At 38.2% G+C, this 24,285-nt stretch overlaps 1 protein-coding gene across 3 annotated transcripts; it reads left to right on the top strand.

Moving 5' to 3' along the window:
• The first annotated feature begins 565 nt into the window (after window positions 1-565).
• Window positions 566-22,901, top strand: LOC114352229 (uncharacterized). Of its 3 annotated transcripts, none has more exons than XM_028303751.1 (5): window positions 566-637; window positions 1,375-2,600; window positions 7,529-7,649; window positions 18,542-18,667; window positions 22,390-22,901. In XM_028303751.1, exons 2-5 carry the CDS (start codon window positions 1,501-1,503, stop codon window positions 22,591-22,593), a joined length of 1,551 nt encoding a protein of 516 aa, XP_028159552.1. In that variant the 5' UTR covers window positions 566-637; window positions 1,375-1,500; the 3' UTR covers window positions 22,594-22,901. The 3 variants fall into 3 exon arrangements, with proteins under 3 accessions (XP_028159552.1, XP_028159551.1, XP_028159553.1); XM_028303750.1 differs by having other exon boundaries at window positions 569-637; window positions 1,369-2,600; XM_028303752.1 differs by having other exon boundaries at window positions 614-637; window positions 1,430-2,600.
• The last annotated feature ends 1,384 nt before the right edge of the window (window positions 22,902-24,285 follow it).

Here is a 24,285-nt window from a genome sequence, read left to right as displayed (position 1 = left end):
ATTTATACCCTATTATTTCCATTTTCTATAAGAACCATACCGGAAAACGCAGCGTGGGACGTCCACCCACAAGGTGGACCGACGACATCATAAAGGTAGCAGGAAGGCGCTGGACGCAGGCCGCTACCAACCGGGCAGCATGGAAAGCATTGGGGGAGGCCTATGTTCGGCAGTGGACGTCCTATGGCTGAGATGATGATGATGATGATAAGAACCATATATTTAGATATAATTATTCCACTTAGTTAGGTACCAACTGATGAAAGAGTGCGACATTAACCTATCGGCGATAGTTCTCGGACATTCAATTCGAGGGTCTTTACTTCGATTCCTAGTAATAAGTTATTAATAATAGGTTGTTATTAGTTTTAACTTATTCACAAGAATAAGCCTTAAAAATAAGTATTACTTCATTTTGAAACCAGTCTTCACCACCACTCTGTTGAGAAAACAAGGATCATGAACGTTTGTTCTCCATTACCTCCATAGACTAAAAACCGAAACAAACTTCGTAAACGAGAACGCGCTCAAACTTCTTGGCGGGAATATTGATTTTTTGGTGCGGAAAACTCTCGCCAGGCGGCGCGCGCAGCGTCTGTCAAAATGAAATATCAGGCGATTGAAATATAAATTATTTGTATGTAAATAATTCAAGTGTTTTGTGGAAATTATTACTGTGATATTATTTAACTTATTGCCAGTGCCGTGAATAATATAAAAAGTGTTTATTTTAGTGTATACCAATCCGGGAAATGACGAAAATCAGAACGTTCTGTGCTGCATTGATAAACAAGGATATTTTGATGATATTTAAAGCATTATTGTTTTGATTCAAATCTATTGTTAGAGCGTGTTTTCCTCTGATCATATTGTATGCATTGTTAGATAATATTATGACCAAAAGAGCACGTATGCGGCAAATTTCCATAGCAACATAAAGTAGGTTTTTGGTTAGGTAAAGTGTGGGATTCAACTCTGTGATAACAATTTTATTACCATTAAGCCATTAAGTAAACAATACTGATTAGACTTTCTTAATACCTACCTCATTATACCTATTGGTAATTAAATCAAATCTAAATTTCTCATAGTAATGTAACTATTCTAGAATTATTATATTCTTTTGGCTTTCTGCCTCCAAGGCCGATTTTTCACCTGCATTGCCGGTCTCTAGCAGCACAGTAGGGAAATAGTTTCGTAATAGGACACTTAATACACCAGTTGGTTGTCTGCCTATTGATTTTAAACCGTTTAACTTGAGGGTGAAGGCCAGCAAGACACAAGGAAGGCTTATTATTTGCGATATTATTGAGGTCGGCTAAACGGTCCAACATTTTGTTTTTAGTACATTTTTATGAGTTTAAAAAGTTCAAGGGAATCCACAATTTTATCAATGTCGCAATGAATGGAAGTCAAATGATGCAAAAAGGTTCAATAAACAGTGATAAACATAATGGAAAATATATGTAACATCAACTAAAAGGACAATGTCTGTTAAAAATGACGAGATGTCTGCGAATATTCGGAGCTTATTCGTTCAGGCTGACGAGGAGGCACTCGACGATGCTGCTCCTGGCATCGTTTATCCTCACGATCACGATTGTACTGCAGCTGTACTCCTACCGGCACCACGAGCAACCACACATGAGACCGAGGATCGGTGATTTTGACTACAGGCCTGGGTCCTTCCTTAAGGACATACAGCCGCTTGAGAATACCTCCTACTGCGAATTCCGATACGGCCTGCCAGAAACGCTGAAATGGGGAACCTTCCGCGTACATCCAACGCCCGAAGCGGGACATTTAAGCCCATACAGTGTCATTTATAACGCCATCAAAGGAAAAGCCTTTTCGAATGTCAGCAAGTTTGAAGCAGTAACGTACGCCACACAATCCACCCCCGAATTCATCTACCACATTATAGAAATCGCAAGGTACTGGGACGGACCCATAAGTCTGTCTGTGTTCGTCCCGGGTTACGATTTGGATTTAACCATGCAAATAATGACCCAACTTTGTCACTGCTATTCTGGAATGGCAAAAGTATCCCTCCATTTATTTTACCCTAGAAAACATCCGCCGAAAATAAGGACCAAAGAAGAAATGGTGACTACTACAACTGTCGCGACGACGACATCGAATATCACGATAGAGGAGATATTGAGAGCCAAATTGGATAAATTTAGGAATTTAAATAATAAAACAAGAGCGGAATACATACAGTGGGTGAGAAAAAACAAGATCCAGCGAATGATGGTGCGTATGCCGAAGAAGCGAACTTTGGCGCCTAATTTGAGATTCGACGATTGTTCGGGGTTGGAAACGTTTGATATTGCGACGTATAGAAGAGAGTATAATATGATATACCCAATAAACGTCGGGAGGAACGTAGCTAGGAATGCGTCGAGGACGAACTACTTTATAGTGTCGGATATAGAAATGGTGCCGAGTGACGGCTTAGCTCCGAAATTTCTGACAATGGTGAGGAAACTTATGGGCGATAAGAAACGCGACGAGGGCTGTATATTCGCTAAGGCTGTCTTTGTAGTACCGCTGTTCGAGGTGGAGAGAGGGGAGGAGATCCCTCGCGACAAAGACACGTAAGTTGATAAATGAGCGCTCGTGTTTGCGGATGAATGAGCGAATTACTCGCGCTGTGTACATTGGAATTTAAATGTGCTACGTTGTAGCTAGAGCAAACACAAGACTGAGTTACGCTGATTAGGAGTTCGTTAAGCAAAGCTTTATTGCCTATCGATTTTCAAATAAATGTAAATTCACTGGGATTTTTGAAGTAGATTGTAGATTTGTTTGTTGAACTTAGTTCATTAGATGCTGATATGATCATGGTAAATCTGTACACAATTAGTAATTGAAACCACCAATTTTATTATTCATCAGTTCTCTTAATGCGATTCCCTTATAGATTTTAGTAGGATAGCCGTAAAAAAGAATGATTTTTTAGAGGTTGAGCTTCGGAATTTTTAATATCAATCAAGCCATCAGTTATGCATTGATAATGCATTAAAATAGAGATACATTGAGCTCTATTCTCGGAAAACGTTATTTTTCAAAGCTCGCTCAACTAGACGTCCTCAATATCCTAAGTGGGCACATAGGGACGTCTCTACAGCGCAAGTCCTCCCATTTTCTTCATAAAATAGCCTTTATAAGACTCTATCTGTTCGTTTTAGAGACGTGACTGGAAAGGAAGGAATGTATCGTAATAAATATGAATGGCGTGCATATTTCTAAAAGATCAACTAAACTTTTAAGCGGTGCGATATGTTTTAAGTTTCGGTGATTGTGGGTTTATTTACCAAACAAAGACCTACAACTTTCTAACATTGCATCTCATTTCAGACTTCTTAATTCAATAAAGGTTTAAAATACGTCTAAAAGTAAATAAAGTACATGCAAGTGCTCAAAGATGTTGCAACACCCATTTTCATAAAATATAAAGTATGTGTTGATATAAAGTATGAAGTTCATGTAATCATAGAACGATACATCAAACATTAATACAACAATTAACAAAAAGTTAAGTATTCATTTCAAAATCAAAAATATTTATTCAGTTTAGACCACAAGTGGCACTTATGAACGTCAATAGAAAATAATAAAAAAAGAAAAGGTAGCCCTTATGGGGCACTTTACATGTCTCCTTATCTTTTGGGCCCTACCAGCGCTTCGAGACAAACATATAGCAAGTGCTGAGAAGAAACGCCGGAACAAACTCAGTCACCACTTATTTATTTTGGGCTTCATTGATTCATAACGTGAATTTCAATATTTAATCCAAAAACATGAACTTAGTTCTTAAATTCGGATCGAGTAAAGTGCCGTTTCAGAAAAAAGACTTCATTTTCAATATAGTTAGTGCTAGGGCTGTTGTCTTCTTCAACACGACACTTTCATAAAAGTGCTTTTATATTTTCCTCAGATATTTTCACTAGATATCTATGTCATTGAAAGGGTCACCGGGTGGGGTTGCCAGGTCAAAAAACACAAAAGCCGGACTCTGTGCTTCATTTGGCCGGACATTTTACACTAAAAGCCGGACATGTCACGGGATGCTTAGCTCACGGAGAGTTACGAGTGAGTACCATATCATCATCGGTTGCCCAACACCCTGATGCGAGCGCTTGACATTATTCTGTGGCTCGACTTTCGACTGGCGCGGCAGCTACATAAAAAGCCTCACAAAAGCCGGACAGGCCGGACAAGACCGTAAAAAGCCAAACATGTCCGGCTAAAGCCGGACACCTGGCAACCCTATCACCGGGTGACTCATTCTTTATCTCAGACGCTACGATGTTGACCCGAAGGGTTATCAGAAGGCAAATCGGTGCCTGTCATCGCCTGAAGGATGAACTAGTCATTGGAGCATCCAGAAAAATGAGAGCTATATCCACGGACTTTTCTGTTGGAAAATGAATTCATTTATGGGCGAACAAACATATTATCCTGGAAAAAATGAGGCGTGAAAAAACAACGCAGTGTATGCACTGAGCATGCCCTTACTCTTGGTCAAATACCTGCCTTGTTATGCATAAAAAACATTAGTTTCAATTTATGCCTACTTCATGACGAAAAGTAGTTAGTTGTTTTAAAAGAGCTACAAACTAAGAAACTTCCATTCAAAAGTTATTGTTAGTACCCAAAACTTGCAACTAAAGTTGCTGTTTTCGCGATTTCTTAAATATTTTGAAGACTTCAAACCGAGAAAGTCGTCGAAACTCTGAAGTTCGTCGGCATAATAATTATAATGCCTCTTTCGTTTATTTGATCGTATTTCTACAATCAAATAAAATTTGGCCCAGCAGTTAAACTCAAACATCGTCCATCAGGCATTGAGGGGGCATACGGAAACCGAAAAACGACTGATTTTACAACTTTCACTGTCGTTCCGTCAAATTAGAGTGCAAGAAACTTCCCTTTAATGGAAAAGTCTAGGAGAGAGACTACGTTTGATTTTTGTCATTTTGTACCCGGTACCCTACTGTGTGATTGAATTTATGAAAATCATTGTATTATTCCTCAAGCATGTAAATAAGTGTAATCGGTTCTTTTTTCCATAAATTTGACTCTAACAAATTGTGGCTCTACCTAAATCAAAAAGTAATTTCATAGATACACTTTTATTTTTATTTTCATTAAGTTGGCGACCGTTGTTATCCTAATTAGAAATCTGCGTCATATTTTAAACCACCTTCGTTCATAAAGATTATTATCTCTTCACAACCATCGAAGCATCACAATTTTATTATTCTCCTACATATTCTATGAGGTCTAGCCCCAGGCGTGTTCTCGAAGCGTATAGCCGGCGTAAAGTCCCCACGTTACTGCCGCTGTCGTCATAAAATAACGTTTACAGTCAGAGTTTATGCAGCGATCGCCCCAAACCTATCTAACTTGGCCGAATTCTCCCCCATCAGGACTAAGCCACGCGGGAATGTGCCAGCGAATAGGCAAATGCAGTAAAAGGCGACTTCACACTAAAGTAATAGAGTTTAAGTGCAGTTCTAATGAATCTCCATCAGTTTAATTGCGCGATTAATGCCCGTTTTCACCATCAATCCCTAATTTTTAAGTGACCCCTATGGAAACAAATAACAGGAATTTTGTTTACATAGGGGTCACTTAAAAATTAGGGATTTATGATGAAAACGGGCATAAGTATGATTTTAGTCCGTTAGCACAAATCGGTTTGGATAATTGTTCTTTGACGTGAATCTATTAAATCTAGTTGTTTTATGATCTTACACCTATTGAGTGAGATGGTTTTCAAGTACACAGACGACAGATTATTGTAAATTCATCCCTATTATAAGTTCACCAGACGCCACAGTGTGTAGCTTGACATTCTGACTTCTGTAAGTACAGTGCTTAGGTAAGCACTTCACAGAAATAAAAAAATGTAGAGTTTTTTTGGATAAACAGCAGTAGCGTCAGTAAATTCATTAAACAATGAGTCAATGAACCGCAATTCCTAAGCTACTTTTATTTTCTTAGTTTCTTATACACGCACCTGAGTTTTTCTTCCAAATATCAGTTAACTTTAAAACTAAGTACGTTGTAATTTTAACAAGCGAATTTCAACCCCAACGCAAACTATTTGTAACCGAACGCGTGATTGATTTGCAAATTTTGCAATTTATCACCCAAAGCGTCTGAAATTCTGGATGATTGGACGCAATCAGCAACCAGAATAGCTTCTATAGATGCGATAGTGAGGATTAGTGTTTGTGATGTTGCGAATATAGCGCCTATGCAACTAAACAAGATGTTTCAAAAGCAGTGAAAGCTGCTTGACAATTCGCAAACCTACTTCTTATAACATGCCAGGCCAGGGGCCAGGCCTTCTTTGAAAAAAACCAATGTGTGCTTAACGAAAATGCTTTATCATATTAACATTTATTGTTTTAAAATCACAGATGTCTAAATGTATTAAGTGTGAGAACACCTTTAGTTTCAAAACAACTTGGCGGTGATATGTTCATGTTATTGCAATTAAACTTTGTAGAACGATTATGACGTCATAAACCATCCAAGTGTAGGTTAGAAGAACCTATCGCTAAGTGGAAAAATGACTTCGCAAATCACGAACTTTCATGATACTTTTCTATCTATATTTTAGTTACTTGTAAAGTAATTCCGAAGTTAGAACGAATTCCCTAAATTCCAGAGGATTGTTGACGGCGTAAATGTCAAAATGATTCTTACTTTTCACGAAAAACTGTTTTGATTAAATCTGTGGGGAACTGGGGATACGAATATCCATTATTAAAAAAGTCACTCTCTGCGTTAAAGGAATCAAAGCTTTGAGGACTGATGAAATATCGAAGGCATAGGCTGCCAAGCCGCCATGATTAGAATCGCTATTGTCGAACAAAGCCTTCGAAATCCCGGATTTTTTTAATAAAACCGGGAGTTTTTTCAAGTTAATTTTGTAAGCAACTGTTTTGAAGAATTCAATATCTGCATCTTAAGCGTGGACAATTTCTAGAACGAAGTAGGTACTTTATTCTGTTCTCTTGTACTGGGGACGGCACATCAAGGTGGTCATTGTGGCGTCTTACAATGAAATATACATTTATTGATGCGCTGTAGATTGAACGCTATACAGGGTGTCCCAGAATGATTGAATCAAACTGTTATGCTAGCTTGACCTCTGAGCTACCTCTAAGTTTTAGGCTAGTGACGTGAACAAATCTGAACTAAGCTTTAGCCTATGTGCAGACCACCGATTTTTAGTCGGCCGATAGTTGGGCCCGATTATAATTTGTATGTAGAATCAATCGGTGTAATGTGCGCACTTCTATACATGCCCATGCCCATACTGATTAACTGCCCGACTAAACTATCGGTCGACAAAAAATCGGTGGTCTGCGCCTAGGCTTAATGTACAGATGACGTAGTATAGGCTATACATTTCATTGCAAAATCAGCCCTACAATTTACCTCGATGAGCCGTCCGGAGGATAAATAATTGTATTTGTTACTAAAGATTGACCACTTTCAACAGGTTAGTGAAGATGGTTGCCTCGAACCGAGCGGCGTACTTCCACCAGAAGTTCTGCCCGCACTGCCAGCGGTTCCCTGGTCTGCAGACGTGGCTGACCAGACCCTCGCAGAACATCGTAGAGGTATGACCATAACATCACTACATAGATAAAACCCAACTACGACACTGAAACAAACGACGCTGAAAAAGTATAAAACAAGATTTTCAGAATACTGAACTGAACAAAGTTGCTAATGTAGAATTGCATAGTAATTTTCATGTTTGGAAAACCGCAGTCACACGTTGTCAAAGTGCTACGGTAGGTAGGTATATGTAACGTGTGACTACGCCTATAGCCTATAACCAGCGGACAATTAAGACGCTTCTAATGATATGTCATTTGTCGAATTCTGATAAGTAGTTTAGAAGTTACGAGGGAACAGATGAACATACATACATACATACATACATAGCCTGTCAAAATCATAACTCTCCTTTTGCTTTGCCGTAGTCGGGTAAAAACAAAGTCGCTTTCCGCTCTCTGTCCCTATGTATGCTTAGATCTTTAGAACTACGCAACGGATTTTGATGCGGTTTTTTTAATAGATAGAGTGACTCAAGAGGAAGGTTTACAGGTATAAAATATGCATATTATAGAAGAGAAAAGCCGGGAAATTCCATTGCAACCGAAGTCGGGGCGGGCCGCTAGTATTTTATAAGATAATCGCTTCGAAAACTTTACCTAATGGTGTAGGTAGTTTTTAGTAGACCACTTGTAAGCTTATTGAAAAACAATATTAATTTATGAATGAAAAAATATTTACACAGATGATTAAAATTTAATAGTTAGGATAACAAGCTATTTGACCGCAATCGCTCCTGGTGTTAGATGAGATGCAGTCTAGGATGGTACGTATCTGCTCTGTATGTACCTATTCACTCTCGCCCTAAAAAGTTAATAAGAACTATGTGATGAGTCTAACCAATCAGTTTCTTTCATTAAGGCCTAAAACTTACACTTGGGAAGCACTACCTATTGTCTATGAACTTTCATACTTAAGTAGAAGAAAAATAGTTGAAAATCTCAATTTAGAAACTGGGAGTATGCTTCCTTTCCTTACGAGTTTATTCGTGCACTTTGCGCTACAATAGGAGAGCGGGTAAATGTATAGTGTGGTGTGCTATACGTCATATTGTACGTGACCGTGACAACCGGCGTGACAGAGTATATAGTGACACAACCAGCATTGTTCTAGCTCGAGGATTACCTAAAAACTACTCTGCAGGCCAAGAAATAAAGTGCAAACTAGCTCGCCACTGTGTCACGTTTTGGATTAACAAACCCGTAATTACACTCGCAGGGTTGCGATTTNTATTTTTTCATTTCGATATTTTTTCCCAAATATACGACCTAAATGTCAATGTGACAGAGCCCACAAAGTTGTGGACGCTAGTTGGCGCTGTAATCGTGCACAGAGCCAATAGCTTCGGCGCAGTACCGATCACTGATGTTTGTCAACAAAACTTCTGACAAACTTGCTTGACTCTTGAGACAAGCTAAATTACACCATATTGTTATTGACATTGAGCATACATTTTTTTAAATACCTTCGCGAAGTAAAACTTCTGTACGTAGTACTTATTATTATTCTGTGATTAAACTTTGTAGAACGATTATGACGTCATAAACCATCCAAGTGTAGGTAAGAAGAACCTATCGTTAAGTGGAAAAATGTCTTCGCAAATCACAAATTTACTTGATACGTTTCTATCTATATTTTAGTTTCTTGTAATAAAGTAATTCCGAAGTTAGAACGAATTCCCTAAATTCCAGAGGATTGTTGACGGCGTAAATGTCAAAATGATTTTCACTTTTCGCGAAAAACTGTTTTGATTAAATCTGTGGGGAACTGGGGATACGAATATCCATCCATTATTAAAAAAGTCACTCTTTGCGTTAAAGGAATCAAAGCTTTGAGGACTGATGAAATATCGAAGCCGCCATGATTAGAATCGCTATTGTCGAACAAAGCCTTCGAAATCCCGGATTTTTTTTAATAAAACCGGGAGTATTTTCAAGTTAATTTTGTAAGCAACTGTTTTGAAGAATTCAATATCAGCATCTAATGCATGGACAATTTCTAGAACTAAGTACTTTATTCTGTTCTCTTGAACAGGGGACGGCACATCAAGTTGGTCATTGTGGCGTCTTACAATGAAATATACATTTATTGATGCGCTGTAGATTGAACGCTATACAGGGTGTCCCAGAATGATTGAATCAAACTGCTATGCGAGATAGCTTGACCTCTGAGCTACCTCTAAGTTTTAGGCTAGTGACGTGAACAAATCTGAACTAAGCTTTAGCCTACGTGCAGACCACCGATTTTAGTCGGCTAATTGTTGGGCCCGATTCTAATTTGTATAAAGAATCAATCGGTGTAATGTGTCCATACATGCCCATACTGATTAACTGCCCGACTAAACTATCGGTCGACAAAAAATCTGTGGTCTGCGCCTAGGCTTAATGTACAGACGACGTAGTACATTAGGCTATAGGTACATACATATCATTGCAAAGTCAACCTTACTTTACCTTGATGTGCCGTCCGACCAATAATTATTATTTATCTGATACTAAAAATTGCGATCACGACGATGGCCGTTGGGGCAGAAAAGTTTTCGAGAGTGGCGACCACGGGCTGGAAGACGTAGCGTGGGCAGGCCTCCTACTAGGTGGACCGACGTTCTGGTGAAGGTAGCGGGAAGAGCCTGGATGCGGGCAGCGCAGGACGTTCATTGTGGAAAACCTTGGAGAAGGCCTTTGTCCAGCAGTGGACGTCATTCGGCTGAAACGAACGAACGAACGAACTAAAGATTGACTACTTTCAACAGGTTAGTGAAGATGGTTGCCTCGAACCGAGCGGCGTACTTCCACCAGAAGTTCTGTCCGCACTGCCAGCGGTTCCCTGGGCTGCAGACGTGGTTGACCAGACCCTCGCAGAACATCGTAGAGGTATGATTTCAACATCACTATAAAAACAAAGTCACTTTCTGCTGTCTGTCCCTATGTATGCTTAGATGTTTAGAACTATTTTGATGCGGTTTTTTTAATAGATAGAGTGATTCAAGAGGAAGGTTTACAGGTATAAAACATGCATATTATAAAAGAGAAAAGCAATTCCATTGCAACCGTGCGAAGCCGGTTCGGGCCGCTAGTATTTTATAAGATAATCGCATCGAAATCTTTACCTACTGGTGTAGGTAGAGCTAGTTCTATAGGAAATTTTGCTAGTACTGTTTTTTTTTAGTACACCACTGCAGAAACTTGTAAACTGATTGAAAAACAACATTAATCATGAATGAAAAAATATTTAAACAGATTGGATGTTATCACAGATAATTTAAAAGTCATGAAAACAGTTATGAGGATTTTCGAACCAATGATTTTCTTTCATTATAACTACACTCGCGAGCAAAACTATGGAATCACTCACATGAAGTTGTTTCCACGCGAACTTGTGTACTAACGAATTTGTTAGTAACAAAAAAAGTGGCACCATTTTCAAGATTAAACTTTTATCTTTAAATTGATACCAAATTCATTTAAATCACACCAGCATTTAAAAAGATATCCCGGCTGATGTGAAGAAGTAACGAAAAAGACATGTATGAACTGTTTGATACGTCGCGAGTTGCGGCGTATTTACCCCCTATAAAAGCACGTGTTTTCGGATTTTTGCTTTCACACGTTGATTCATACACATCTCAGCTTCTTTTGACACTTTACCTGGGATTCTACACCTTCAGAAGCAGCACAAATCGTTGCACCATTGCAAGAAAGGCTCAGCCAGCGGGCTGTCGCACGTCAGCGCCACATAAGCCAGTCCTGGGTTTCGAAAGTTTCAAGACGCTTTCGGGAGACTAGTGGCTTTATCCCGAGACCAAGTTCTGAACAGCGCCGGTGCACATCGCAGAGGGAAGACCGTTTTTTCATGTCAACCTCTCTATGAAATCGTCATTTGACTGGAATCGATGTCCATCAAGAGCTCAGAAATGTTCGTAAGATAGCTGTTAGCGAGTGGACAGTTCGTCTAAGATATAAGCAATAGAATTTGACTCCATAAAGGCCTGCCACAGGCTCGAAACTGACGGCAGGTCACCGATAAGCACCCTTTCAATTTGCTCGTACACATCTCGATGGGAAGGCGAGTAATGGAGGCGAGTTCTGTTCTCCGATGAATGCGAACTGTGTTTGCAGGGCAGCAGTCGAAGAGGTCGGGTTTATAGGCGGCCTGAGGAGCGATTTGTGCAGTGCTGGTTGGCTGAAACAGTGGCTTATGGGGGTGGCTTGCTCGACTTAACATCGCGATGTGTACGAGCAAATTGAAAGCGTGCTTATCGGTGACCTGCCGTCAGTTTCGAGCCTGTGGCAGGCCTTTTTGGAGTTAAATTCTATTGCTTATTGTGCGCCGGCGCTGTTCAGAACTTGGTCTCGGGATAAAGCCACCAGTCTCCCGAAAGCGTCTTAAAACTTTCGAAACCCAGGACTGGCTTATGTGGCGCTGACGTGCGACAGCCCGCTGGCTGAGCCCTTCTTGCAATAGTGCAACGATTTGTGCTGCTTCTGAAGGTGTAGAATCCCAGGTAAAGTGTCAAAAGAAGCGGAGATGTGTATGAATCAACGTGTGAAAGCAAAAATCCGAAAACGCGTGCTTTTATAGGGGTTAAATAAGCCGCAACTCGCGACGTATCAAACAGTTCATACATGTCTTTTTCGTTACTTCTTCACATCAGCCGGGATATCTTTTTAAATACTGGTGTGATTTAAATGAATTTGGTATCAATTTAAAGATAAAAGTTTAATCTTTAAAATGGTGCCACTTTTTTTGTTCCTAACAAATTCGTTAGTACACAAGATCGCGTGGAAACAACTTCATGTAAGTGATTCCATACTTTTGCTTGCGAGTGTACACTTGGTAAGTTCATACTTAAGTAGAAGATGAGCGTGCTCAAGTTTTTTTTTTTATGCATAACAAGGCAGGTATTTGACCACAATCGCACCTGATGTTAAGTGGGATGCAGTCTAGGATGGTACATATCTGCCCTGTATGTCTGCTCAAGTTGAAAAGATCAATTCAGAAACTGGGAGCATGCTTCCTTTCCGCGTAATTCGTGCACTTTACGCGACAATAGGAGAGCGGGTAAATGTATAGTGTGGTGTGTTATACGTCATATTGTACGTGACCGTGACAACCGGCATGAGAGAGTATGTACATAGTGAAATAACCAGCACTGTCCAAGTCCCGGGATTACCCAAAAACTACTCTGGAACCCTAGAAATAAAGTGCAAACTAGTTCGCAACTGTGTCACGTTTTGGATTAACAAACCCGTAATTACACTCGCAGGGTCGCGACTTGTGATTGAAAGTGTAGCCCGTCACGCGTGTGAGATTGTGCGGGAAACATGCTGTGTAATGCAGACCCTGTATTGTGTATAGAAATATCTATAATAATTAGTATACGTATAGGGAAAACGTGGGATAGTTTTAATCCCTCTATTTGAAAGTGGGACATTCGTAGGTACTATAAAGTCTTTCTAGGCCGAAATTCAAACGGCTTAAACTGCGGACTAAAGCTGTAAGAAAAGTATTCGTAAACGATACGCATTTTTTTTGCTTACAGAGAGTGCGAGTTAGTTAGGGAGACTTTCGCCTGTCGCCCTTTCTATTGGCTCTCATAATTAAACTACTAGGTCTACTTCAAGCTAAACAAACACTAGCATCTTATGTACTAAATAAGTGTTTTGCAATAAACTTTTTTATTTACAATAAAGGTAGCAGCGAAGCGCTGGACGCAGGCCGCTACCAATCGATCAACATGGAAAACATTGGGGGAGGTCTATGTTCAGCAGTGGACGTCCTATGGCTGAAATGATGATGATTGAACATTTATTTAATTGATCTCTTAGTTACCAGCATAAAGCAATAAACATAATGACTGTGACTATTCCTACAAATATTAATATACTTTCCACGGGGACAGCGTTTGTAATCTGTCCTATTGCAAAGCCGGGGCGGGTCGTTAGTGATAACTAATACAACAATAGATGATGTATTATTAATTGTGTTATCATGTTCGTACAGGCACAATAGAATATCAATCTCCGGTGTTCACCAGCTCCGAGATCGCTGGGGCGTTAACATAGGATTGTTCTTAATGTTGTAGCTACATTCTATACGTGTAGATAGGTATCAGTTAGCCACAAACGTATAGACTTTTTTAGGGAATTATATACCTTACTAAGAGTGGATTCGACCAATCAAGAGTAAATATTAATCTCAGAATAAATCGTCATAGACTAAGAGCTGGTGAACGCCAGACCTACGTCATTTTATAAAAGCTGAAAGTTTGTCAGCGTATGCTCCCAATATAGGATATAATGTTGGTGAATTATGAAGTTTGGCTCATGGTGGCTTAGGGAGCTACCCTAAAAAAACTGTCTGGCAAGGAGTTGGAACTGTCAAAACTGTCTGGCTGTTGGGGAAAATACTTCTAATTATTGCCCAAATATTATACATAAAAATCAGATTTTTATGTATAATATTTGGGCTGCTACGTCCCAGAATTACGTAATTTGGGCGACATCACATCAAGTTTAGCATTGGGGCATCTTAAGCAGTTATAATAAGGTGCTGTTTTGGAACAAAACTGTGTATGCCTTACATACTAATATTGTTTTATTAGTAAGGCCCTTCAGGGCTCTTAAAATCTAACGAATACATACTCCAATTTTCCTCTCATAATAATCCAAGGAAAAGATATATTTTCTTCTGCTTATTACACTCACTAGTGACGTGACAAATTACGTATCTGAGGCATTAAGTACCACCCGAGTGATGCTAATTACCGCCTAATTTAATACGCCGCCGTTTTATTCACGCCGGAATTATTCCGGCGGCTCAGTGAATAGGTAGGCGTTTCAATTACCTACGTTTTGAGTATGAAAATGTTGGGGATTCTTCTGGGATTACTTGAGTTTGTTGTTGAGTTCTTGCAATTATGTCTTTTGGAATGTGCAAAATTTTGAAGATTACTTTTGATAAAACAGTAGACGTAGTGGACTCACTCTTCTGAATACTAGATTTAATTTTAAGGAGACCTAAACCTTCTTTATGAATCACTGTTTCTATTGGTGAAAATTGCATGAAAATCCGTTCAGTACTTTTTGAGTTTACTCCGAAAAGACACAGTGTAATAGAGGACTTTGTTATAATAAGTACTGAATATATGAAGTTGAAATTAGATTCGTATTTATTAAGTCTATGTGTTGTGAAGTTGTCGATTAATAAGTGCTGTTTATATTAAAGTTTCGTAACTTTTATAAAGTTTTGTCTTTACTTCATAGCTCAGAATGTTGTATTAAAACTTGGGAGAACGCTAATTGCGGCGATGTAGACGTAGAACTTTATGCGCTTGCTTTCTTGTAAAATTATTTCTAGAAGCCCTATTATAAAAGCAAGATTGGATCGCTGTTGGTATCTTGGATAGTTTTGCGTGATACTTCATGATTAAAGCTCTCTTTATTTTAAAATAATGATGATGTTATTTGTGCGCATATTCACACTGTAAACATTCCCTGAATTGTATGGTTATAGCGTAGAGATTCGCCTAACTAAGAAGATAAAATACACGCGAAACTGGTTTCATAGACCAGATAGAACGTTAACACATTGAGGTTAACATCATGACACCGTTTGTCATTATAATAGAAGTGATTTTGCAACAGAAATATAGGTCCCTATTGTTAAACTACATGATTTANAGCTAAACAAAAAAACTAGCATCTTATGTACTAAATAAGTGTTTTGCAATAAACTTTTTTATTTACAATAAAGGTAGCAGCGAAGCACTGGACGCAGGCCGCTACCAATCGATCAACATGGAAAACATTGGGGGAGGTCTATGTTCAGCAGTGGACGTCCTATGGCTGAAATGATGATGATTGAACATTTATTTAATTGATCTTAGTTACCAGCACAAAGCAACAAACATAATGACTATGACTATTTCTAAGATATTAATATTCTTTACACGGTTACAGCGTTTGTATAAATCTATACCTACGCAAAGCCGGGGCGGGTCGTTAGTGATAACTAATACAACAATAGATGATGTATTATTATTAATTGTGTTATCATGTTCGTACAGGCACAAAAGAATATCAATCTCCGGTGTTCACAAGCTCCAAGATCGCTGGGGCGTTAACATAGGATTGTTCTTAAGGCCGGGTAGCAGAGAAAATGGCGAAAATGAGGTTTTCATTTTTCATTTTTGAGGTACTAAACAGTAAAATTAAAGGCTAAGATTTTCATTGGGCATAGTTGAGGATATTTTCTAGGGCTATTAACGGATGGAAACACGATTTGATGAAGTTGACTCGATAGAATAAATTCCCAAAGTTACCTCTATTCGTTTTCTATTTATGGTTTTATTTTTAAAATAAGCGATTTGAGATTCTAAATCTTTTACTAAACTAAAGTTCAGAAATAACTTGAGGGCTTTTAACGGATGAAATTTTTATATTGCGTCTTATTTAGTTACTATGTTAAAAAATGTGGAAAAAATCGTCCATGACGGCTTGGACAATCTCAATCAGTCGCGCGGTGGCGCTTACGGAGGACGGACGCGTGTCAGTTTTTTGGCCGTGACAGTTCGCGATTTGTCAATATTTTTGACAATGATGACTTTGATGAGTCACAGTATAATAATATCAGTGTTACTGGAGAAAGCTTAAATTTATAAAGGCACTGGGTCTCTATCAGAAGGAACTCTAGGGGTGGAATCTCCATAGGCGTGGGTTAACGGGCAAGGAGATAATATCTTGGATGGTTGACAATCACTTTTCCTACAATTTAACGTTCCACCAAACTCAATACGCTTTCAAAGATAACCTCGCAGCCGCCTGCTCACACTTGACATGACACAACTCATTGACAGTTATCTTTTTCTGCGCATCAGTCGGGTGTTACGTTTAGGAATCACAAACCTTCCGCTCTACAGATTTATACAGATAACATAGTATTAAGATTGGTACTATTAATCATCAATAATAATTTGCAGCATCTGTGTCCGGCGCCGACATATATTTATTCGATTCTAAAATATATTCCCAAAAATTTTGAAAGTTGTTTTAATTTGTATCACTTGGATATGATTTGTATTAGAAAGTGCTGTGAGTGTGACACTTGAACGGAAGGAAGTCAACCTAACCTAACCAACTGCGTATTTCTAAACTGCGTATTTCTATACTGTGTAGCCGCGAGAGCTCTTTGGCGCGCTGTCTTCGGCGAAGTATTGCGCGCGCAGATTTTGACAGCGCGAAATATCTACTTTAGCAGAAATACCAAGCCTTAATGTGTAGCTACATGATTCTATACGTGTAAATAGGTATCAGTTACCCACAAACGTATAGACTTTTTAGGGAATAATATGGCTTACTAAGGGTGGATTCGACCAAACAAGAGTAAATATTAATCTCTGTTTGGTCGAAAGTCATAGAGTAAGAGCTGGTAAACGCCAGATCTACGTCATTTTATAAAAGCTGAAAGTTTGTCAGCGTATGCTCCCAATATAGGATTTAACGTTGGTGAATTATGAAGTTCGGGTCATGGTGGCTTAGGGAGCTACCCTAAAAAAACTGTCTGGCAAGGAGTTGGAACTGTCAAAACTGTCTGGCTGTTGGGGAAAATACTTCTAATTATTGCCCAAATATTATACATAAAAATCTGATTTTTATGTATAATATTTGGGCTGCTACGTCCCAGAATTACGTAATTTGGGCGACATCACATCAAGTTTAGCTTTGGGGCATCTTAAGCAGTTATAATAAGGTGCTGTTTTGGAACAAAACTGTGTATGCCTTACATACTAATATTGTTTTATTAGTAAGGCCCTTCAGGGCACTTAAAATCTAACGAATACATACTCCAATTTTCCTCTCATAATAATCCAAGGAAAAGATATATTTTCTTCTGCTTATTACACTCACTAGTGACGTGACAAATTACGTATCTGAGGCATTTAGTACCACCCGAGTGATGCTAATTACCGCCTAATTTAATACGCCGCCGTTTTATTCACGCCGGAATTATTCCGGCGGCTCAGTGAATAGGTAGACGTTTCAATTACCTACGTTTTGAGTAAGAAAATGTTGGGGATTCTTCTGGGATTACTTGAGTTTGTTGTTGAGTTCTTTCAATTATGCCTTTTGGAATGTGCAAAATATTGAAGATTACTTTTGATAAAACAGTAGAGGTAGTGGACTCACTCTTCTGAATACTAGATTTAATTTTAAGGAAACCTAAACCTTCTTCATGAATCACTGTTTCTATTGGTGAAAATTGCATGTAAATCCGTTCAGTAGTTTTTGAGTTTACTTACCCCGAAAAGACACAGATGTAACAAAGGACTTGGTTATAATAAGTACTGACTCTATGGAATCTATGGATTGACAAGTGCTGTTTATGTTAAAGTTTTCAAACTTTTATAAAGTTTTGTCTTTACTTCATAGCTCAGAATGTTGTATTAAAACTTGGGAGAACGTTAATTGCGGGGATGTAGACGAGGCGAACTTTATGCGCTTGCTTTCTTGTAAAATTAGTTCTAGAAGCCCTATTATAAAGGCAAGATTGGATCGCTGCTTGGTATCTTGGATAGTTTTGCATGATACTTCATGTTTATAGCTCTCTTTACTTTAAAATAATTATGATGTTATTTGTGCGCATATTCACACTGTAAACATTCCCTGAATTGTATGGATAAAAGAAGATAAAATACACGCCAAACTGGTTTCATAGACCAGATAGAACGTCAATACATTGAGGTTGACATTATGACACTGTTTGTCGTTATAATAGAAGCTATTTTGCAACAGAAATATGGGTCCCTATTACCAATTACTATGTTGTAACATGATTTTAAAATTTTATTTGTTGAAAGATTTAGGTTTATTAATTGAAGTTTTCCTTACAGGCCATGCTGATCGCACGCCGGGAGTACCCGTACCACAGATGGGAGCCGCTCTACTTCGGTACCCACAAGGATCCTTGGTACAGCGAGATGCTGTCCTGGGAAGGACGGCAGGATAAGATGACACAGGTGACATTTGTAAACTTTCTCAGGACACAGCTGTATGTATAGGCCTGTTATTTCGTTTGTTTCAGCCAAATGACATCCATTACTGGTCAAATTTCTCCCCCAAGGATTTCCACAATGACCGATCCTGCGCTGTCCGCATCCAGGTACTTTTTTGCGACCTTCACCAGATTGTCTGTTATTCTCATTAGGACTTTGTTGTCAGGACTGTTATTATGTATGTAGGATATTATGAGCTTATTCTACTTTAGGCCACTCGCCCTGGATGGAAGCGACACAATAGTCCAACGATGTCGACATCGGATTGCAAATTCGGGATTTGAGGAATGCTACTTACTTGTTTGTAATTATCTACTTACTTAGCGGCGTTAACAGGGAATTAAAAAAAATTGTACTAAGTGTTTAAGAGGAAANTAATAGGTTACAGATTATGGAAGCTGGTAACATTGAATTTTTGGATTTTGTAACTTCTCGTTTCCAACCTGTATAATCCGGCTGTATCTCCAGGTCACCTAGATACATTCCATAGAAGCTATTTAGGTACATACATTTACCAATTTTGGTGATAAATAGGCATTTTGTATAAGTTTTTGTATGACGCCTGAACAAAAACAAAGGGTAATAATTTGGTGTTATACATAGATTTCGAATATAAAAAATATATAATTTAACTAATTAAGACTAGACAAAAAAACTGAGGTATGTCTCGTTTCTGTCGGGCCTGGGTCACAGATGACCGTTCTTCTTTCCTCCAAAATTTGTCGACAACAAGTAAAAAGATATCGACAAGTAAATATAGTATTTTGTCCTTTAGACCCATCCTGTTCAATTTCCGCCTGTAAAATCAAAACATTTCCATTTCCTATCAACTGAGATTAACATTTAATAACTTGACGCCTTTTTTTTTAATTAAAAATTCCAAGCCTGCAGAGGTTATTTCCTGGAAGTTTGCAAAGGAAAATGAACTAAAGCTACTGTAATCCATATTCAATTACGGCGCAGGAGTTACTTATAATATTGCTTCCCTGCTGCAGAGTACTTAACAGAACAGACGCCTGTTAAAAGTCGTTGCTAAAATATTGAGAATTATCGCTAATGTAGATAAAGTTATACATTGAGCTGTAAAAATAACCTTCAAAAATTTTGAAACTAAAAAAAGTGAGGACCTAGAGTCTGTAGATTGTAGTTAAAAAAACACTGAGCTGTTGAATTGTTTGAATGGGTAGTTATTGCTCCTAATTTCAGTTCAAATTGTTCGTGACACCCAAATTAGCCAATAAGTTTTGGTACAGTTGGAATAAGGTTTTGTTATCAACTTTTTGACCACTTCTATTTGGCACTGACTGTACAATACAAAATTGAATATTAATTGTAGTCTCATCGTCTCATCGAGTGGAATATCCAGATTGGAGAAAGAAACTATAACTGAATGTGTCTATAACGGCGGTTGGCTTCACCAGCTCGTTTTGAATTTTGGCCTGACCATCACTTTAAATCGGGTGACATACAGGCCAAAAACTAATTATGTTTTGGATTAAAAAAGTAACCAGCCTTAAATGGCGTCTATTTGACTACATTGTCTACTTTTTCTGCTACTCCAAAGCAATTTTTATCAATTATTGAACCCAGTTCTGTCCAGGTTCCAAGAAATTGCTAAAGTTGGCTCTTAAGGCCATTTAAACTTCGACTGAAACAAGATTGCAAGATATATTCGTTTTATCGTCGAACAAACCGCTATAAAGTTCTGCGTTTTGTCTTATTGAATGTACGGACGAGGGCGCATTAAGCTTAACAAAGTGGTAGGTATTTAATGTACTTTAAAAAAGTGCCATTTTTAACTGACTTGAAAAAAGGAGGAGGTTCTATGTTAGGCTGTATGTATTTTTTATTCTGTAAAATCTAATTTGTAGTCTGAGTTTGATAGTTTTCTTTCATTAGAGTCAAATATTATGCCACAAGTTATTATTTCAAAAACGATTATTAGTCGAATGATTAAAACTAAGAAAATAAAAAAGTTATTTTTTTAATTGAATCTGAAAGAAATCTAAATAAATATTTAAAATAAACAATATGAAGTCATAATTAATATTCTTTCATTTATTAACTTTCAAGCCCGCAGGTTGTAGTTTCAACCAAATATTGAAACGTGTAGCTATAACATACAACTTATGGAGCATAACTAACTATATAGTCTAACTTTCCTGAACGTCCCCACGAGACCTATCGAACGCGGCATAATCGAAAAGAAAAGTCCCAGAAACCGGACAAATGTTCTCTGAAAACACTTAGCGCGATTCCCTAGAGCAGACACGTACTAACCGTACATTCAACAGCACACCAAACTACTCATTTTCGTCGCAAAATAGGGAGCTATTTTATTACGTATTACGACCACATACACAAGATACCATCCTTATCAAGTTCCCTAAGAACCAAAGCACACGATGCGTAGCGGCGCCGTTCGTTCTTTCGTTCGTTTTAGGCAAATGACGTCCACTGCTGGACAAACTCCCCCAAGGCTTTTCATAATGGACGGTACTACGCTGCACGCATCCAGGTTCTTCCCGCGACGTTCACCAGATCGTTGGTCCACCTAGTATGACCTGCTCATGCTACGTCTTCCAGCCCGTGGTCGCCACTCGAGAACTTCTCTGCCCTAACGGCCATCGTCGCTGTATGAGGCGTCGTATCACAAAAATTTCGCCGTATCGCGCAGCGCGGCGCCGCACCGTTCGTGTGCCCGCCACAGATATTTCTATGTAAAAGTTCGGAAAAACCAACGCGTGCAGCCTGCTTGCGATGGCGATCAGTAAAAATCAGTAGGATCGCCATCGCCATTGCTATCGCCATTGGGCGTACCTTAAGACGACGCAGCGACACTTTACACTCAAAATAATGGAAAAAATTTACATGACAAATATTGTTTCAAATAAGATTTCCTATCATATAGATTTTTTTCAAGCCATTTTAACGACTTTTGTTCCTAAGTCCACTATTATTTGTGGACGCCCTCTGCCCCATCTAGGGGACATAGGACCATAAGTCAAGTAAGTCCACTATTATTTGAAATGGGACCACAGTGCGGCGTCGCAACGCATCGTGTGCTTTGGCTCTAAGTCGACGCCCAAATCTTTTCCCGAAGTTCTGTATTTCATATTCCGTTGACCTCCAAAAGTTGTTGCACGTGCGAAACTCCAGTCACATTCCGTTCAAGTTCCAACCTAACTTGATTCGAGAACTCTGTCCAACTGTACCGGTACCCGGACCACAGATTATCTTATAGTTCTCCAGACTCCGCAATGCTTGCAAATGCCGCATACTTTTGGAACTAATAACTTGGATTTGTTCACGAATGCAGATTTGTGTTCGATTTAGCATAAAACTTATTCCGCTTTTTTAAATTTGTCTTTCAAAGGCGTTCATAGTTATAACGAAATTCTTTTCAAAGCAGAAACACAAAACCAATTAAATACTTTAGCATTGTAGTTATTGCTGAAATAATTTCTTGTGCGAATTTCAAGTCCAAACGCCACTCAGTACGCGTGTAGCGAACTAACAAAATAATTATTATTTACAACTTATTCGAAGTAATTTCTCATTCATTTGAATTATGATACACTGTATAATTTATAACAGCTTATTCTGGCCTACAGATCTAGTATATCAACTTCTGAATATTTTTGTATTATGAATTGACGAGTTTTTAAAACTTAACCCTTCCACAGATGCTGGAACTCTGCCTCCAAGAGTACCGCATGGTCGTCCTCGACGGGGCCTTTCTCTGCCACGCTGCGGTCTCTAAGACCGGCTCGCACCACACCCGCGCTGAAAGGGTTAACACGCAAAGGTACCTCAAAATCATCGGTGCGCTAAAGAAGAAGTACCCAGACAGACCGCAGTGCAAAGTTATGTGGGGTTGTCGGGACTGAACAGGAATTGGTAAAAGGGTTAAATGAGTATTGTATGTAAGGTAGTGCAAGGTTAATGCCCGTTTTCGCCATCAATCCCTAATTTTCAAGTGACCCCTATGAAAACCAAATTCCTGGTATGTGTTACTTAAAATTAGGGATTGATGGTGAAAATGGGCATAAGGCTGTTAAGGGTTAAATTGATATTAAACACAATTCCTTAAATTTAGTTTGAGGAAAGGTATAAAGTGAGAAAAACTTAGAGATTATGATACAATTAGAACCTAAACTCGTCTCTTTAAAGTCGTATTTAAAGTGTCGGATAACCGGGACAGCCTGGAAAACGAAAATCATGTGGATCTTTTGTTTTTTTTTTATTATTTATTGCATGTATTTCTTTTTGAAGGACTAATTTTACAATAAAATGAAAATTTCATATCATCTCCAGTCTCTACTTTGTGTTAGAATATTACATTTAAATCAATACAAATAGCTCATTTGTATCCAAGCCTTGTATAAATATGTGGTATACTTATTACTTATGTAAATTAGGGTACCTCCTACATCTTTGGGATTTTTCACTAAATTATTTGGGTTTAACTTTTTTAAATAAACCCGATAAAAAATAACAAGTCCGAATAAAAAATGCATAGTATAATACGAACTAAAATTATTTATTTAAAAAAAATATCACGTTAACACCTCTTACTCAAACTCTACACACAAAATGCCAATATAGCAGGGGTGGCCAACTTGATTAGACATACCTAATAGTTATCTACTGTTTACTGACGAAACCCTGGGCGATCTATCACTTAGAAATCTTAAATGAAACAGCATAGTTTAGTACACAATCATGTAGTATTTTTTGCTTTGCCACGATCGACTGGACTAATATTCGCGATCCATCGTTTGGCCACCCCTGCAATATAGTAACCACCATATTTTGAACTATATTAGTCTTGTCCTAAGGTTGAAAATGAACAATTTCAACCTGGCTTACCCATTTAGATTGGTATCCAGTATGCACCCTTATTTGGTATCTACTTCTACTTACTATAATGTTACGATAAAGCATATCATAGAAGTCTTTAAGGGTAAAGATTGTGACAAACAGCGGGCATTCGTGGCGTGGCGTGTGTGTGTTCGTGGCGTTTCATATGACGTAACGGTTATGAGCGTTGACGTTGTGACGTTTGTAATGCGCGGAAATAAAATGGGCAAGTTTTTTTTAAATAGCAGCATTTTTTGACATAGATTTTTTTCTTTGAATATTTTAAATTTGAATATGCACGATAAGTACGTAGGTACAAGCAAGAGACAGTTCAATGTCTGTTTTATTAGATTTTTTTATTTGGATGCTTTAATGGATAATTAGATGGATAATTTTCGAAAGCAAGCGAAAAAAATAAGAAATGTACTGAGTCGAATGCTAATTGGATTTTGATTGGATTTGACTTCTGAAGAAGTTTGAAATAAAAGTCGAAAGCCCGCTTTGATTTGATCTTTAGCTTTAAATTATAATTCAATTACTTTAGATTTTATCTGTGATTTAAAACTACGTTGTGAAGAAGAAATACCTTTAACTTAGATTTTTTGATCTATGTAATAAAACAGTCAGCGTTGATTTATTACTATAATAAATCTTTCATAGATAAAAGAATAAAAGAACTTTCAGATAAAGATTTGGATTTTTCTTATTAAATTCTTTAT

Source organism: Ostrinia furnacalis, unplaced genomic scaffold (assembly GCF_004193835.3).
Source record: "Ostrinia furnacalis isolate ACB-3 unplaced genomic scaffold, ASM419383v2 OfSCF1276, whole genome shotgun sequence".
NCBI lineage: Eukaryota > Metazoa > Arthropoda > Insecta > Lepidoptera > Crambidae > Ostrinia > Ostrinia furnacalis.
The sequence above is the reverse complement of the archived record's forward strand: the minus strand, read 5'-3'. Positions and strand labels throughout refer to the sequence as shown.